Source organism: Crotalus tigris, unplaced genomic scaffold (assembly GCF_016545835.1).
Source record: "Crotalus tigris isolate CLP2741 ecotype Arizona unplaced genomic scaffold, ASM1654583v1 scf7180000018340.3345759, whole genome shotgun sequence".
NCBI lineage: Eukaryota > Metazoa > Chordata > Lepidosauria > Squamata > Viperidae > Crotalus > Crotalus tigris.
In genome coordinates, this window is record NW_024096953.1 from 2,833,167 (window position 1) to 2,850,050 (window position 16,884).

Below are 16,884 nucleotides of genomic sequence, written 5' to 3' on the forward strand. Positions count from 1 at the left end.
TTCAATTCAATTCATATTTGAGCAAAGTGAGGCCCTCCTGTCCTGTAACACCTTCCTGCCTGTGAATAGACAGCAACGTTCTTCAGCTTTTCCTGCAGAAGTACAGCCTACATCTGTTGTGTCCAAGCCCCGAAGGAATCCTGAGGTCCACCAGCCGAGCCCTCCTCCTTCCGAGAAAATGCATTGGGTCCACCATCCAGATGCCTACCCCACTGATTGTGGCAAATCCAGCAGGAGTCAAAACCCCACAGCTCATCAGGGGCTGGGGGGCTTCTTACTGCATAGCCCACCCTTCCCATCAGAAAGACTTCTTGCCCACTATTTACAGACACTTGTGCACAAACGCGGTGGGTGTTCATCAAGTTACAATTTTATTTCTGTACAAGCCTCCTTCCTGAGCGACCACAGTCCCTCCCCCAGCCTTGCTTACACAGTAAACAAGCTGTTCAGTCCAAACTGATAAACCAAAAAAACAAACACACACAAAAAAACCCAAAACAAAACTACCTCGTCCCAAATCAAGCAAAATAGTAACACTGAGAAAGGCTGCGCTAGCAGGACCCTGGACATCTGGGTTACCCCTTCTGCCTTCCCCTGGGGTCCTGAGCATCTGCCCGCTTGAAATGGAGTGAAATATGCAAGGGGGGCATTTTTTTGGGGGGGGGAAGGCCGTGAGATTGGCAGAAAGGAGTCGAGCAGCATCCCTTGGGCTGCAAACCAAGATGCCCACTAAAACTGACCTCGATGCTCTGCTTAATTCAAAACTGGGGCGGCTGTCATTTAAAGTCGGCTTGGTGCTTTTTCAGAGCTTTGCGAGGGGCGGGGGATAAAAAGGGGAGGGAAATAAAACAGGGGAGGGGGATTTCTACCCAATGAAGGTTGTCTGGTTGCAAAACCATAAAGGTGCCTCTTAATTCCCAGCGCTTCAAATGTTCTTCGAATGTGGGCTGAAAGGTTGGCCGTGTGGGGTGGGACGGAGAATAAATAAGAGGATGAGGGAGTTTGCTGAGGCTGGTTAGCTGCCCCTCCAAGGCCATCGCTCCCAAACTGGCTCAAAAAACCCTCCAACGAGGTGCGTTTGGGCGACTCCCCGGCATGCACACCACGAGAACCAAAACGAAAACCGAACCCAAGCAATCCTCATTCCGGAAAGGCAGTGCAAACGGTCCAAAGCGTTCCTGAATGGCCTCCATCCCAGGACGAAGGAGGGAAATATCTACATGTGTGAATGGTGCAGTGAGGTAAAGCCGGGGTTGGGACAGCAGGAGAAGAAAGCCGAGGGAAAGGGTCAAATTTCTGCTGGTTGTGCCCTCGTGTCCCTTTTTGAAGGGCATTTGGATCCCCACTGAAATGCATCGTGTCTTTCGTCTGGAGGCATTAAGGCACGGTCGTGACAAGGAAACGGGTAGAACTTGACCCAGCGAGTCTCTGCTTTTGTGAATAAAGTCCATAAAATCCATCCACAGATGCTTCCAGTTTGTAAAAAAGAAGAAAAAAAGACACCAACAGCAGCCCCCACCTGACGCGAAGAGATAGGACTTGAAGTCCACGGTTCCTGCAGAGAAATCCCTTGCAACCCCTGTGGACAGTCGTGCAAGAGTTGTGCAAAAACTGTCCAGGAACTGACGCACCTCGCCTGGATCTAAGATGCAAAATCGGATTCCAGTAAACCTCATCTAGTTCTGCAACTTCCTGGATGAAGTGGGTGCCCGACTGGCATCGGACAGGGAGAAAACACCTCCGTGGCTCAGCTCCAACACCCCCAAGGGAACACAGGGGGAGAGGCAGGTTCCTGCTCCCCCCCAAAAGAGCAGCAGCTGTTTGTGGCTTACGGCACACCAAATGGTGAAAGAGGAGGAGTGTGCGCAGACGAGGAGAGAAAGGGAGAAGGAAAAGGGAGGGAAGGAAAACATAGGAAACCACCCCTGAGAACATTTTTGGAGCGACGTGGAACCTGCCCACCAAGGATGGTGTTTTCTTTCTGGTTTTCTCCATCTTTAGTCCCGTATGTGGGAGAAAGGTGTCCCCTTAAAGGCCAGCAACTTTAGTTAACGCTTTATTAGCATTTTCTCCCTCCCTCACTTTCTCTCTCTCTCTCTCTCTCTCTCTCTCTCTCTTTTTTTGCTTTTGCTTGTTTTTTAGGAAAAAAAGGGGGGGAAAACCCAACTTAGAAAAAAAATCCATCCAATCACCATTGTCCTGGGTCTGCACGTTCCCCACCCTCTCCCGAGCTGGTGCTTGGTTCGCGCCCTTCTTCCGGGATATTACAAGGATTCCTTTCCAGAGGGACCTGCGTGGTGGTGGTGGTGGTGGGGAGCGTGACCTGGAAGCTACATTCGGGAAGACGGGTTGGCCAGCTCGTAGAAGAGGAGATAGGCATCACTGCTGCGGAGGTGGCCCAGGGATATCGGCGTGACGCTGTGGGAGGAACAGAAAGCGAAACCGGCGTTAAGAGGAGGGTAGACCCATCTGGGATGGGGTGGGGTGTAAACAAAGAACAGAGGTAAGGAAAACTGGCAGGGGAAGACGCCTACTTTAATTTCTAACTGGTTCTGACCCACACTCCCTCCAGCCCTAAGGAGTAAAGATGGGGAGTACAGATAATCCTTGACTTATGACTACAATTCGGAGCAGATTTCTGCTCATACGTCACTGGGATCCTAAGTCCAGGCATCCATGTGATTGGACCTGATTCAAGGACAATTTTTCCGGTGGACCTTAAATGAATTACTGTGATTGTTAAGGGAATGCTTCGGTTGTAAGCATGAAGCCATTCTTCTGAATGGGTGGGTTTTGTTTTGCTGGAAATTGGTAAAATAGTCTCAAATCGTGGTCAGGTGACTGGAGGATGCTGCGACTGGTTGCAAAGATGGGCGTAGGTGTCATGAGACAATGTGCATGTGTGGGGCACATTTTACGATGGCCAGAAGTACTTTATGGGCTGTAAACCCATTCTGGGCTCACTGTAATTCCAAATGGTCGCTAAGCGACCAGTCGTAAACTGAGGACTACCTGAACGTTATACTGATTAGTTAAGAAAAGAAAAGAGAAAGGAAATGGAAGGAAAGAAAATGGAAGGAAAAGAAATGGAACATAAAGGAAAGGAAATGGAAAGGAAAGAAAAGGAAAGGGAAGATAAAGGAAAGGAAATGGAAGGTAAAGGAAAGGAAAAGAAATGGAAGATAAAGGAAAGGAAATGGAAAGGAAAGGAAAGGGAAGATAAAGGAAAGGAAATGGAAGATAAAGGAAAGGAAATGGAAGGAAAAGAAATGGAACACAAAGGAAAGGAAATGGAAAGGAAAGGGAAGATAAAGGAAAGGAAATGGAAGGAAAGGAAATGGAAGATAAAGGAAAGGAAATGGAAAGGAAAAGAAATGGAAGATAAAGGAAAGGAAATGGAAAGGAAATGGAAGGAAAGGAAATGGAAGATAAAGGAAAGGAAATGGAAAGGAAAAGAAATGGAAGATAAAGGAAAGGAAATGGAAAGGAAAGGGAAGGTAAAGGAAAGGAAAGGAAAGGGAAGGTAAAGGAAAGGAAAAGAAATGGAAGATAAAGGAAAGGAAATGGAAAGGAAAGGAAAGGGAAGGGAAGGTAAAGGAAATGGAAGGAAAAGAAATGGAAGGTAAAGGAAAAGAAATGGAAGGTAAAGGAAAGGAAATGGAAGGAAAAGAAATGGAAGATAACAAAAGGAAATAGAAGGAAAGGAAATGGGAGGAAAAGAAAGGAAATGGAAGGAAAGGAAAGGGAAGATAAAGGAAAGAAAATGGAAGGAAAAGAAATGGAAGGTAAAGGAAAGGAAATGGAAGGAAAGGAAACCTGGATTAGTAAGAGAGTTTGAGGACTAAAACTCTGCCTTTTGAAAGGGAGAATTTGTTTTCTGGGCTGAATGATGACAGGCAAACACAGAACCACATGCAGTCCTCAACTTACAGCCAGAATTGAGCTCAATATTTTTGTGGCTGAGCAAGATGGTTGACCTCTCCTGCTTGGGGAAAGAGTTGGGATCGTGGACGGAAAGGCCGGGTGCCTGCTTACCGTGAGTCGTTGAAGGCGTGCCATTCTCCGGAGACGGGACTCTTGCAGTAGGCCGTGTAGTGGCCACCCATCGTGGTCCCGCTGTGGTTGGAGATGGCGTAGAGGTTGTAGATCGCGTGATCTGAAAATGGAAGAAGCCAAATTGCAGTCTTGTGAGGCTTTCGTTCACCACTGGGTGTGCAAAAGCCTGAGGTGGCCTGGATCGGAAGCCTGCAATTGCACTCCCCAAATATCGCTAGCAGGATTTGCCCTGCTTTAATGTTCGTGGAAAGTCTGATTTTTGCAAAAAGATGAAATTAAAAAAAAAAATCCCTTCATCACAATCTTGGCTCCCAATAGGACTTTTGGAGGGAGAAGTTTTTAATCTTTATTTTTATCTCATTATTTTGTATTATTAATGTAGCCGCCCATTTCACAACGATGGTTCTGGAGAGGGTACCAGGGTGAAATATTGCTGCTCCCTCACAAATTTTGTAAGCCTTCCTCAAAACCGGTCGCTCAACTTCTTCATTTTTTCCTAAAACGTGGGAGGTGGGCGGAAGCCCTGAGAGAAAAGGACAGCCCCCATTTTTTTTTCAACAATTCTGAAAACTAGATTTAAATGGTGGCGCACGTATCGTCCACGTCAGTAGTTCTCAACCTTTCTAATGCTGCGACCCCATGATACAGTTCCCCATGTTGTGGTGACCCCCAACCACTTATACATCACCAGGTGCCAGGGGCGTGGCCAAAGAAAAGGGGGAAAAAATGGCGGACAGCCTTGTTTGGCGACCCCCGTGAAATGGTCGTTCGACCCCAAATGGGGTCCCGACCCATAGGTTGAGAACCACTGGTCCACGGGTTGTTTCATGGTGCAAGAGTCCCTCTTGGAGGGAACTGGCCTGTTGAGAAATGTGTAATACAAACAAATAACGAAATGGATCTCCCAGACTGGATCCACTCCTGCGGGGGGCTCATTTCAAACGTTTTCCAAAATTAACACCTCCTGAACAGGTCAAGGAAGTGAATCCCGCTTCAGGTTTCCTTTAAAATTCCAGGCAGAGGGTGGAATCAAACAACCAGGCTGTGTTTGTGTGCATTTGTTTAACTGGATTTGTGGGGAAGAAAGTTCAGAGGTCTGTCCTCAGTTACTCATCCTGCTTGGCCTGGATCAGGGGTCCCCAACTTCCGGGCTGTGGATCACCATCGGTCCACAGCCTTCCATGAACTGGTCTGTGCAAGCGAGCAAAGCCCCATACACACACGTGTGGGGGTGAGGCAGGGCTTGACACCACATCCCCCCCAGGTCCATGGAAAAACTCCCCTCCATGAAAGTGGTCTCTGGTGCCCAAAAGGTTGGGGGCTGCTGGCCTAGATGACCCCCCCCAACCACCTGGCTGGTTCTTCCAAAACCTACAGGAGATACTCACTGCAACTCTGGGAGGCAAATTCCCGTAGATCCAGATCCTTCAGCGGGAAATTGACGAAAGTGGTGAGTTTGCTGGATCGCATCCTGGCTTCGGAGAAACGTTTCAGGTCTGGGCGAGGAATTAAGGAAAAAGGGGGCGGGGCAAGCGGTTCAATGGAAGGATCTTTATTTATTTATTTTGTATTTTGTTATTTTTACAAATAATTCAAGGCAGCAAACATATCCAACACAACGTCCTCCTCCTATTTTCCCAATGAGAACCACCCTGTGAGGTGGGCTGGGCTGAGAGAGAGAAGGACTGATCCAAGGTCATCCAGTTGGCTTTCATGGCTAAGTCAGGACTTGAACGCATGATCTCCCGCTTTCTAGCCTTAGCTACAAGAAATGGAAAGCAAAAGGTTGAGGCTGTACTTTTCTTTTATATTCTACTGCATTGGAAAAAAAAAGCCCTGAGCATTCTCAAACCCAAGAGGACTAGGATCTTGAAATAATAGACTGTTCAAGCTAAGTCCTCCACTGGCTGGATTCTGGGTCCAGTAAAATTGTCTGCACCTGATGGATGCTGACAGAAACCCGTCACGTCACCGCTCATCTGCAGGTGAGGTCTCCTCACCAGGTAGCCTCCCATAGTAGTTGGATACGAGATGGGCGGCAAATCAATTTCATAATAAATAAGTCGGTCGGGCCACGTCCTCTGGCAAAAAGAAAGGATACGTAAAACCAGAATCTTGGGGAAGCGTTGGATGCTGAATTTCTTCATGCATTTCGTCCTCGCTTTGCAGTGGCTGCACGTCTGCAGGGACAAACAACAACCAGGGTTTAGGGGAGGACCTCTGAAGATGTGTGCGTGGGAGAGATATCGGACTTGTGGCACCAGTTGGGGGGAAAGAGTAGCAAGGATTGGCTAGATCAGCTGAAAGGGTCGGGTTAACCACAAGGGCGGCCAGTGGAAGACCAGCAGGGCCAAATTTGATTTCACAAAGAAAACCCCTTATTTTTAGAGGAAAACTGATATGGGCAGATTGATGGAAACCTTCAAGGCAGCCCTCCCATTATGGACTCAGCTCCTCCACAGGTCAAAAATCCTAAATTTAAGATTATCAACTAGGGGTGACATTTTATCAGTCTTCCAATAATGGAGGAGCTGCTATAAAGAAGAGGCAGTCAAGCTATTCTCCAAAGCACCAGAGGGCAGGACAAGAAGCAACGGATGGAAACTAATCCAGGAGAGAAGCAACTTGGAACTAAGGAGGAATTTTCTGACAGTTAGGACAATTAATCAGTGGAACAATTTGCTTTTAAAAGTTGTTCGTGCCTCATCACTGGAGGTTTTTAAGAGATTGGACAAGCATTTGTCTGAAATGGTATAGAGCAGTACTTCTCAACGTTTGTGTGACAGCGACCCCCGTCACACAAACGTTCTGCGCATGCGCCGGGCCGTGCGCATGGGGGCGGCCCCCCACGCGCGGCGCGCATGCGCCGGGCCACCCCCACGCGCAACGCGCATGCGCGACGCCCCCCACGCGCATGCGCGTGCACGGCGGCACCCCCATGTGCGACGCATATGCGCGGTGCTCCCCCATGCACGGCGCGCATGCGCGGCGGCGCCCCCATGCGCGGCGCGCGTGCACGGCACTGCGAAAAATGGCAGATTGCCGCCTTTGGCGACCCCCGAAAAATGGGCAATCGATCCCAAATGGGGTCGCGACCCATAGGTTGAGAACCGCTGGTATAGAGTCTCCTGCTTGAGCAGGAGGCTGGACTAGAAGACCTCCAAGGTCCCTTCCAAGTCTGTTTTTCTGTTATGTTCTGTTAAGCTTCACATGAGCCAGAGGCTGACATAGCCACCGCACGAAGCAACAGTTAAGAAGAAGAGTAGGCATGTCTGATGTTTCCCAACCCATTAATCTTGAAACGTAGATCCAGCTTTTGCAACAAGGTTTTCCAGAACCAAAGAAATAACTTCCAACGTTGGACTGGAAGACCTCCCAGGTTCCTTCCAACTTTATGATTCTTAAAATCATCATCATCATCATCACCACCATCTTGTGCAAAACTCCAAATCAGAAAATTTTAAAAAATCCACCCGGTGGCTGATTTTGAAATTGAGGACTCAGAAATATTTGGAATAAGAGACGTGAACTGGGTGCAGAAACCTGACTGATGAGTTTTTTTGCACTCCCCTCCCCATCTGGACTTACGGGTTTTTCGTCTCCATCCAGAACGTCCTCCTTGGTGAAGAGTCGCATGCAATCAATCAAATTCACCTCGCCGTAGCTTTTCTGCCGAAGGACGAAAAAGAGAGAGAGAGAGAGAAAGAAAGAAAGAGAGAGAGAGAGAGAGAGAGAGAGAGAGGGAGAGAGAGAGAGAAACCAAGGTCCAAGAGGTTAGGTTCCCAATACAAGAAGAGGCAGATCTGGGGGTCAAATGGGGGGGTCAAATAGGAGCCCCAGGGCGTGGAGGGTTACCTTGGCAATGGGCAGGGACAGGTCCCAGAAGGGATCAAAGGCGGTGGAGCAATAGCCACAAGAACTGCAGGTCAAGGAACTCTTCAGCTGCCCAACAAAGAGATCTAAAGAAAGAGAAGACGGGGAATATAAAGATGGGTGACCAAGCAGCTGGTACAGAGGGAAAAGATGGACCTTCTTCTGCCTGAATGCTTGCAGAGATGCTTCACGTCATCCAAGAACGAGAACAGAGGATCTGATCTCATGGCTGTGTCATCTCAATACCCTTAGTCACAAACCAGCCAACTTGCTTTTGACCTCATTTGTTGTGCAAGCTCAGGATAATGTTGTTCATTGATGCTTCTCTGCGTAGGAGTTACCCCCGGTCTAGTTACGTGGATAGGTATGATGTGCAACAGTGGCAGCAAAAGTCAGTGTTTTATTGTAAGTTTTAGAAAGAAGCTTCAAAGTCTTGACTGGGATTGGATCTCAACTCGATTTCTCAAGGCCTTTTGAGGCTTCTCTTCCCATGCCTAGATCTAAGCATGGTGGAGATCAGTTCCAAAATCAGCTGAGGAATTTCAGAGATTGTGAAATGCTCTTTGAACTTTGTGGCTCCTGATTCCCAACCTGGTGGGTTGCCAGTTTAATTGCTGGGAAGCAAACGTGTTAATTGCAGCCACAAATTTAACACAGCTTCTTCTGTGGCCTTGAATCACCAGGTAACTTAGAACTGAATGAACAAAGTTTGGTGGTTTGAAAGGTCAAAATGTTTTTCTAAAAAGTTAGCATGAGTTTAGTTTGTCAAATGGGGGGGGGGGTCCAGCGTTAGGAAGATTAATACAGTAAAAAGAGAAAAAGGTAATTTGAGTGGATTTGATAGCCAGGGTTAATTACTAAAATAAAAAATACCCACACTTCATTGCAATTGAAATGTTGCTTTGAAATACCTAAGGAAGTTTTTACAAAATGACATTGGATAAGTTCTGTTAACCATATTTAGTCAAGAGTTCTATAAATATCAACAGTTCAATGAACAAATTCAATGAAAATTGCTTTTCCTGGCTTTGATCCGAGAACATCAAGATCAAACCTGGCCTGGTATACAAATTTTAAAAGGAAACGAAACTGAAAGAAAGTGGCAAGCTTGAACAAAAAGGAACTATTCTTTAAACCAGTTTTTAAAGAGGTAGTTATGCTGATTAGGCTCATTAGGGTGTTTTTGAAGATTTAACCATCTTTGAAATCCACAAAGGACGCCGTTGATGGCCATGTCAATCTAAGCCAATATTTCTCAACCATGGCAACTTTAAGACATGTGGACTTCAACTCCCAGAATTCCCCGGCAGCACATCCTGGCCTTAAATTAGCTAGGGTTGAGTAACACAGATCTACAGCTAAGGGGAGCTGAGACTCTCCTGATAATTCTGTGAATCACCCCCAGTGCGTTTTGTCAATAAAAAAACCTGATGCTGCTAGTCCTTCTTATTCCTGTGTGACCAGCAACTCAATTGACAGAGAATTCCCAGGAGTGGGTGAAGGAAAGAAAGAGGCAGAGGGGCTGGTGGGGAGATCCTCTAGCCCAGTGGTTCTCAACCTGTGGGTCGGGACCCCATTTGGGGTCGAACGACCATTTCACGGGGGTCGCCAAACAATGCAGTCCGCCATTTTTTTCCCCCTTTTCCTTAGCTGTGCTACTCCCTTTTATTCTACTGGCTTTTGAAAGCCAATAGAATAGACTCTCTTGAATAGAGTCTAATTCTATTGGCTTTCAAAAGCCAATAGGAATTGTCCAGGCTGTCTCTGCCCTGCGGAGCCCGCCAAAAGTCCCATTCTGCAAACGGTGCTGCACCAGTTGAGTAGTCCTCGACTTACGACCGGTTGGGGGTCGCGGCATTAAAAAGGTTGAGAACCACTGCTCTAGTTGGAAATGGGGTTTGACCTTCCCCTCTCCTACAACAGACCTCTTTCTGAGACACTCCTCCAGACATGCTGTCCAAAGTCCAAATGGGTATTTCGGTCCAGAAAGTTAGCCAAACCACGATACATCTTAATTTGGTTTTTCTTAACCTTGGCAACTTGACGATGTCAAGGATTTAAGAATTCTGGCTGTGGGATTCTGGAAGGGGAAGTCCACCCCTCTTTAAAGCATGCCGACTAGGGAATCCTGGGAACTGAAGTCCACCCCTCTGAAAGTCGCCAAGGTTGAGGTGGACCTTTTGGCTCGGGTCCAGCAGCCCCCAAACTCCTTTTTGGGGGCTGCTGGGGGGGGGACTGCTCCACCAGATACTCACCCCCAATCCGGCTGTCTTCTCTTGCTAGGTATCTCATCCACATCTGCCTCCCCTTCTCGTCGTCCCTGCCAGAGACACGCAAGAGAGACGGTGAAGAGGTTTTCTCAGCTGAGATCCACATGGATGATTCTCCCAGAAGCCCCCGGGATGGAGGGAGGCTGCCCCAAAGACCATGGGCTTTGTAACCCCCCCCCTTGGCTATGACCTTTGCAAGGTCCCTGCTCTTTTTCAGCTAGCGGGTCGTGGGGAGTTCAGAATTAAATTAAATTAATTAAATTTTTCCACAGATCCTTATTCATACTTTGCTTTCTTCCTTTCTTAACTAATTTTCTGCAGGAGGAATGATTTGTGCCATTAGACCAGTGTTTCCCAAACTTGACAATTTTAAGGCATGTGGACTTCAACTCCCAGAATTCCACAGCCAGCATTGCTGGCTGTGGAATTCTGGGAGTTGAAGTCCACATGCCTTAAAATTGTCAAGTTTGGGAAACACTGCATTAGACGGAGGAGAAACAACGGAAGAAAAAACAGAAACGCCGCCATTGTTTTAGGTCAGGGGCATCAGCACCCAGTTGTCTCCAGCCCCCGCCCCCCAAAGCTTATCCCGGTGCTTTGCTTCTGCTGGGACTCACGGTAGATGGTCCAGGTTGTCACTGTGGCCTTTGGGACGGACCAGAACCCGGTTCACCTCACTGTGGAGCCCATCGAGAAGGAAACGCAGGAATTCCTGGGCGTCCTGCTGGCTGCGAGAGAGGAAGGACAGGGGTCAATCTAAGCCCCTGGAGTCAGGACTCAGCAAGGGAGCCGGGGAGAAGAAGCCTTGGGGAAGAAAAAAGCGACTCTCTCCTTCCCCCTCCTATCTTATGAGAGTCCTTCACTCTCAAGGGGGTGTGTTCATTTTTATTTGTTTCTTAAATATATAAGCCACCCATCTCACTATTCAAAGTGATTCTGGATGGTTAGGATAGATTACTGAGGAAGGAAACAGAATGGAAGGGAAGGGAGGGAAAGGGAAGTGAAAGGGAAGGAAAGGAAAGGGAAGGGAAGGGAAGAGAAGGAAAGGAAGGGAAAGGAAAGGGGAAGGGAAGGGAAGGAAAGGAAAAGAAAGGGAAGAGAAGGAAAGGAAGGGAAAGGAAAGGGGAAGGGAAGGGAAGGAAAAGGAAGGGAAGGGAAGAGAAGGGAAAGAAGGGAAAGGAAAGGAAAGGGAAGGAAAGGGAAGGGAAGGAAGGGAAAGGGGAAGGGAAGGAAAGGAAAAGGAAGGGAAGGGAAGAGAAGGGAAAGGGAAGGAAAGGGAAGGAAAAGGAAGGGAAGAAAAAGGAAAGGAAAGGAAAAAGGAAACTGATCAAACTAACTCTCTCTCTTCATCAGATTTGGAAAGATGGGGCACTGTGAAGCAGTGTTGGCTAGCTTTCGGTCTGCTAGAAGCATCCTTTATTCCCTACCAGCATGCTGAATGCCAAGGAATGGGAGTTGTAGTCCCAAAGATCTACAGAGCACTGGCTTGCTATGAAGGAATCCAGAGCTAGCAAATGCTAAAAGCACTACTACTGAGACTGAAGAAGAAGCAAGGGAGGAATGGCCACTCATGGAAAACAGAAGAGAAGGTACTAGATCCCACTCTTACTTGTATCCCACAAAGCGGGGAGCGTATCGTTGAATCTGCATCTTGAATTCGGAAGGACTCACGGATTCGTTGGGAGACGAGGTCCACAACATCTGGATGAGCTTGGCAAATTCTGGAAAGAGAGGGGGAAGCAAGGTGGTTGTAAACCCACAAGCACAGAAGAACCCAACTTGGCCATGAAGAACCAGATCTTATTCCATCCTTTCTAGACAAAGGTGGCTTCCTGTGGAGAGCCACAAGGTTTAGCTTACTTCCTAGCTGTGATCAACATTAAAGGAGACCTGTGGGGCCCTCGTGGCCAGCATCCATGTTGTTAACAACTGCCCAAAAGAGCAGGGAACTGAGAAAAAGAGGAGAGAAGAATTCAAGGGATTGAGGAGTCCTTGGTGCTCTCTGAGACTGGTTGTTTTCTTGCAGATGTTTCATGGCCCAAACTAGGTAACATAACTAGGACTAGCACTGATGATGTTACCTAGTTGGACAATGAAATGTCTGCAAGAAAACAACCAGGCTCAGAGAAAGCACCAAGGACCCTTCATTTCAACCCTGAGCTATAAATATTCTTTGATCTGAATTTTTTTATTAACTTTTATCAAAGTATAAAACTAATTCCCGACTCTCTTTAGCACAGTGGTTCTCAACCTATGGGTCGGGACCCCATTTGGGGTCGAACGACCATTTCATGGGGGTCGCCAAACAACACAGTCCGCCATTTTTCCCCCCTTTTCCTTAGCTGTGCTACTCCCTTTTATTCTATTGGCTTTTGAAAGCCAATAGAAGAGACTCTCTTGAATAGTCTAATTCTGTTGGCTTTCAAAAGCCAATAGGAATTGTTCAGGCTGTCTCTGTCCTGCTGAGCCCGCCAAAAGTCCCATTCTGCAAACGGTGCTGCACCAGTTGAGTAGTCCTCGACTTACAACCGGTTGAGTAGTCCTCGACTTACGACCGGTTGGGGGTCGCGGCATTAAAAAGGTTGAGAACCACTGCTTTAGCACAATAAAAGGTAACAACATTACAACCAGAACTTTTTGCTTTTGCTGTAAATATTCTTTATTGATTCAAGGGATCCTCCTCCTCCTCCCTCCCCCCCCCGCTTTTCCTTCCTTCTGAAAGTCATCTGATTCAGCTTTCTCCCCCTCCTTTCTAGCCCCCTCCCATGAAGTGTCTTCAGGAGAGGGAAGACCGATAGCTGCCTGCACTGTTCGCCATTGTGCACTTGTGCCCGGGCAAAACCTCGCCGCCTTTACCTGTCACGAGAGACATCTGCATGCGGCTGTTGTTGTTGAGATCGCGGACATATTGGCTCTGCAGGCAGTAATCTCGCAGCTCTTTGGTGTTGCTCAGGCACTGCAGGATGGAGTTCATAAAACACTACAAGGGGCAGGAAAGGGAGACGCAAATGAAGATCGCCAGGCCATCGTCCATTCCACCCCCCGTCCTTCCTCCAGGTGACATCCGCCCAGGTTCCTCCTCGCTAGAATTTTGGACCCCTTTGATGAGCTTGGCTCCAGGAACTGGTTTCAGAAAAAGAATTAGGCCCACCAGCCAGGCAGTGTGGAATGGGCAGCGCCAATCCTCTGGAGAGGAGCAGATTTGGAAAGTTTATCTGCTATGCAAGGTGTATTTCTTTACGCCCCCCGCAAACTAAAGGGGGTCGCTGACTATGACCTTCATTAAACTCTGTGTCAGGATGGACCCTGTATAAAAAATAAAATCTAGGCATCCCTCTGATTTCCTCCTTGGAAGATCAGGTTTTAGTTTAAAGAAACTTTAAAATATAAAATGGCAACGAGCCGTTACTATGGTGAAAAAATAATTAAAACGCCCAAGGAGAAGTAGAATGTTTTTTGTGGGTTTATTTTTTTCCTGCTCACCCACAGTGTTCCATTGCGTCTGTGATTGACTCATGCTATGATGCACTTGTGCACACAAGTCACACACAAACACACACACAGTTTGTCACTCCTGTGCAGAGATGCCCACCACTGGCTGGTGATGGGCTTTGTTGGTAGGCTTCTTAAAGTGAAGCTTTTAAGGTGGGGCTGTAAATGACTTTATGGAGCCCTCAGATCTTCCCTGCAAGGTCTTCCTCCATCCTTCAAGCCAGATCCCATCTTTGGGGTGCAGGTGGAGTAGCAACAATCACTACTACTACTACTACTACTACTGGCTCTGCTCCTTCTCTTCCTCCTCCATCAGCCACTGGGTGGGAGCAGATTATTTGGGGGGATGGTAGCAAGAAGGAAGTCAGACGCTGGTTCCTGTCTCTCTTCTTGCGGTTGGAACCCAGTAGATGTTTGCCCAAGAAGGAACTCCCTCCCTCCCTCCCATGGGCACCAAAGGGGAACCCACCTACACAGCCAATGCAAGCTCTAGAAGTGTGTGTGTTTGTGTGTGAACTTCAGTGCTCAATTCCCCCATGTTCATTTATTGTTTTATAAGATATCTTGACTCTCTCATTCCCAAAGAGCCTCTGATGGTAGAAGAGGCACATAAGGTTAGGTTACAGCCAAGGGAAGTGAGGTTAGCCATGTCAGATTTGTGGCATGAAAAGTTTGCTTTCTTTTTCTTTTCTCCTTTCCTTTCCTTTCCTCCCTCCCTCCCTCTTTTTTCCTTTTGTTTCCTTTCCTTCCCTTCCCTTTCTCTTCCCTCCCCTCCTCTCCCCAACTATATTGAGCCTAGTGGTGGGATTCAGCCAGTTCGCACCCCTTCGCAGAACCGGTAGCTAATTTTTTGTTGCCCAGGCCCAGAATGGACTTCCGGAAGTGGCATCCACACTGAGAAATGGCTTTTCATATGTTTGAATCCCACCACTGATTGAGCCTACTATGAGAAGGATAATTTACAGCAAATCTTCCTTGCTGAAAATGACAGAAAAGTGTGCTGATGTAGCTATCAAGGGAGGGTTCAGGGACCAGAAAAATTGTGTGCGTGTGTGTTGGAATGGAGAGGACTGGAGGCTTCCTGGCATTGCAGGCCACTACTTGCCTTTACCCTCTCTGGATGCAAATACATCTTCTTTGCCTTCGAGTTGTCACATCTGGGTGGGGCAGGGTGACACTGTTTTCTGAAATAGTTACACAACTCTTTTGGGGCTCTCCCCTTCCTTCTCTGCAAGTGAGAACAAACCTCCTCGCAGTGTCATCCGAGAAGCGGAAATGAGGTAAAACAGCCAGCGAAGGCAAGTCAGCTTCCTCAACCAGTCCCAACCAGCCCAGGTTGGAGAGCTTAGCTGCAGCTCTGGGAGGGAGGGAGGGAGGAAGGAAGGAGGGAAGGAAGGAATAAGGGAGGGAAGGAGGGAGGGAGGAAAGGAATGGAGGAAAGGAGGGAGACTTACGGTGTTCCCGAGGTTTCGGAGACCAGTCAGACCTTGTACCGTTTTTGAATTCTGTGGAGAAAGAAGAGGAAAAAGACCCATTTGTGAAAAGGCAACCTTCAGACAACCACTCAAAACTCCAGGCCAAAACCGCCACGGGGGTCCCACAAAAGGAGACGGGGAGAACGGAAGGCAAGGATTCCCACCCAGCTGAGATTAGGAAGACCCTGCCTTCCTTTATTTTCCCCAGAAGCCATTTGCAAGTATCCACTGTGATAAAATGCTGTTTGCATAAGTCCCTGGGGCTAGAGGATTCAAACTGCAGGCCCCACAAATCAAATCAGTCCCCTCCCAGTGGGTAACCATGCTGGCTGGGGAATTCTGGGAGTTGAAGTCCCAGATCTCTTAATGTGGCCAAGGTTGAGAAACATGGTCCTAGGGAACTAAACGCTCCTGAGAGCCATCATACTCCTTTTTCTGACACCCCTGTTTGCATCCCAGCTTCTTTCTTGCCAAATGCTGTTGCCGTCATGTTTCTAATCCTCTATTTCTTTCTTAAGGCAGAAACCATTTCCACAAATGATCAGGGAACCAACTGCTCTAGCCGATTTGTCAAAAAATAGCACATCTAGCAAAGCCATCTTTGGAATCAGTGCATTGAAAAACAAAAAGAAAAAAACCATACAGAGCAGCTTGCGAGAGACCTAGAGAAATCTGCCAATGCTCAGAGACTGGCATGAACTGCTCGCCCTTTGCCACAGGCTGGACTGGCCCCTTGGGCAAAGGACTGGCAGGGGGCAAAGTCTTGCTTTCCAAGCAGTTCTGGTGAGAGTCAGAATCATCAGCAGAAACACCGCAGGATCTTGGCGGTTTATTAGAGCCGGGACATAAATTCTTGGCACGGATGGATGCTTGGAAGAGGCCCAGCTGGCAGAGACCCAGAGGCCACTGTCCTTGCCCAGCCTCTCCTTGGCGTGGGGGGAGAGGAGAAACGGGGCAGGAAAGGCGGGGAGGGGAACCTGCACCAGGCAAGGCAGAACTTTGCACCCCTAAGAAGTGAGTCCTTTGCACACCCACACCCCACCCACAAACCCGCAACAGGAACACGGGTAATCTTCGATATACAAATGCAACCGAGCCCAAAATTGCTAAGCGAGAAGTTTGTTAAGTGACTTTTGCTCCATTTTACGACTTTTCTGGCCACAGTTGCTAAGTGAATCCCTGCAGTTGTAAAATGAGTCACACGGTTGTTAAGTGAGTGTGGCTTCCCCATTGACTTGGCTGGTTGGGAGGCCGTAAAAGGAGATCACGTGACCCTGGGGGGGGGGGAATGCTGCAACCATCATAAATAGGAACCCGTGGTCCAGCATCTGAATGGGGAGGCTGCCGCAGTCGTAAATGTGAAAAATGGTCATTAAATCACATTTTTTTCAGTGCTCTTATAACTTCGAACTGCCACTAAACAAATGGTTGTCAGTCGAGGATTGCAAGGATTGCAAGGAAAGGTAGGCTAGGCAAAGCCCAGATCGGAGGCTTCACCTGGTGAACTTCTGCCAGCTGCTACTTTTGAAAAGATCAAGGTGGGGCAGGGGGAAGATGGGGAGAGGGCATTGATTCTTCCTGTGATCTTTACTTCTGCAGGTACATCCGCTCTGCAGGCAAACGAGTAATGCAGAAAGGGAGAGTGTCCAGAAATGGTGAGAGAAACTGACCAGGGAAGAGAGACTGCATGGAGGGTGATTTTGAACACTGGCCGGGGA

The 16,884-nt window shown here is 47.9% G+C and overlaps 1 protein-coding gene across 4 annotated transcripts in view; it reads right to left on the reverse strand.

The window, feature by feature from the left end:
• Window positions 1–348: 348 nt before the first annotated feature.
• USP2 (ubiquitin specific peptidase 2) overlaps window positions 349–16,884 on the reverse strand; it is a 57,568-nt gene continuing 41,032 nt past the window's right edge. For all 4 annotated transcript variants that reach the window (XM_039350629.1, XM_039350630.1, XM_039350631.1 and 1 more), the window contains 11 exons: window positions 15,146–15,196; window positions 13,056–13,179; window positions 11,809–11,920; window positions 10,817–10,927; window positions 10,185–10,249; window positions 7,912–8,015; window positions 7,645–7,725; window positions 6,158–6,236; window positions 5,445–5,552; window positions 4,036–4,156; window positions 349–2,418 (listed from right to left, as the gene is read on the reverse strand). In XM_039350629.1, the coding sequence (XP_039206563.1) occupies window positions 2,331–2,418; window positions 4,036–4,156; window positions 5,445–5,552; window positions 6,158–6,236; window positions 7,645–7,725; window positions 7,912–8,015; window positions 10,185–10,249; window positions 10,817–10,927; window positions 11,809–11,920; window positions 13,056–13,179; window positions 15,146–15,196 (1,044 nt within the window). In that variant the 3' untranslated portion in view covers window positions 349–2,330. The remainder of the gene's footprint in view (window positions 2,419–4,035; window positions 4,157–5,444; window positions 5,553–6,157; window positions 6,237–7,644; window positions 7,726–7,911; window positions 8,016–10,184; window positions 10,250–10,816; window positions 10,928–11,808; window positions 11,921–13,055; window positions 13,180–15,145; window positions 15,197–16,884) is intronic.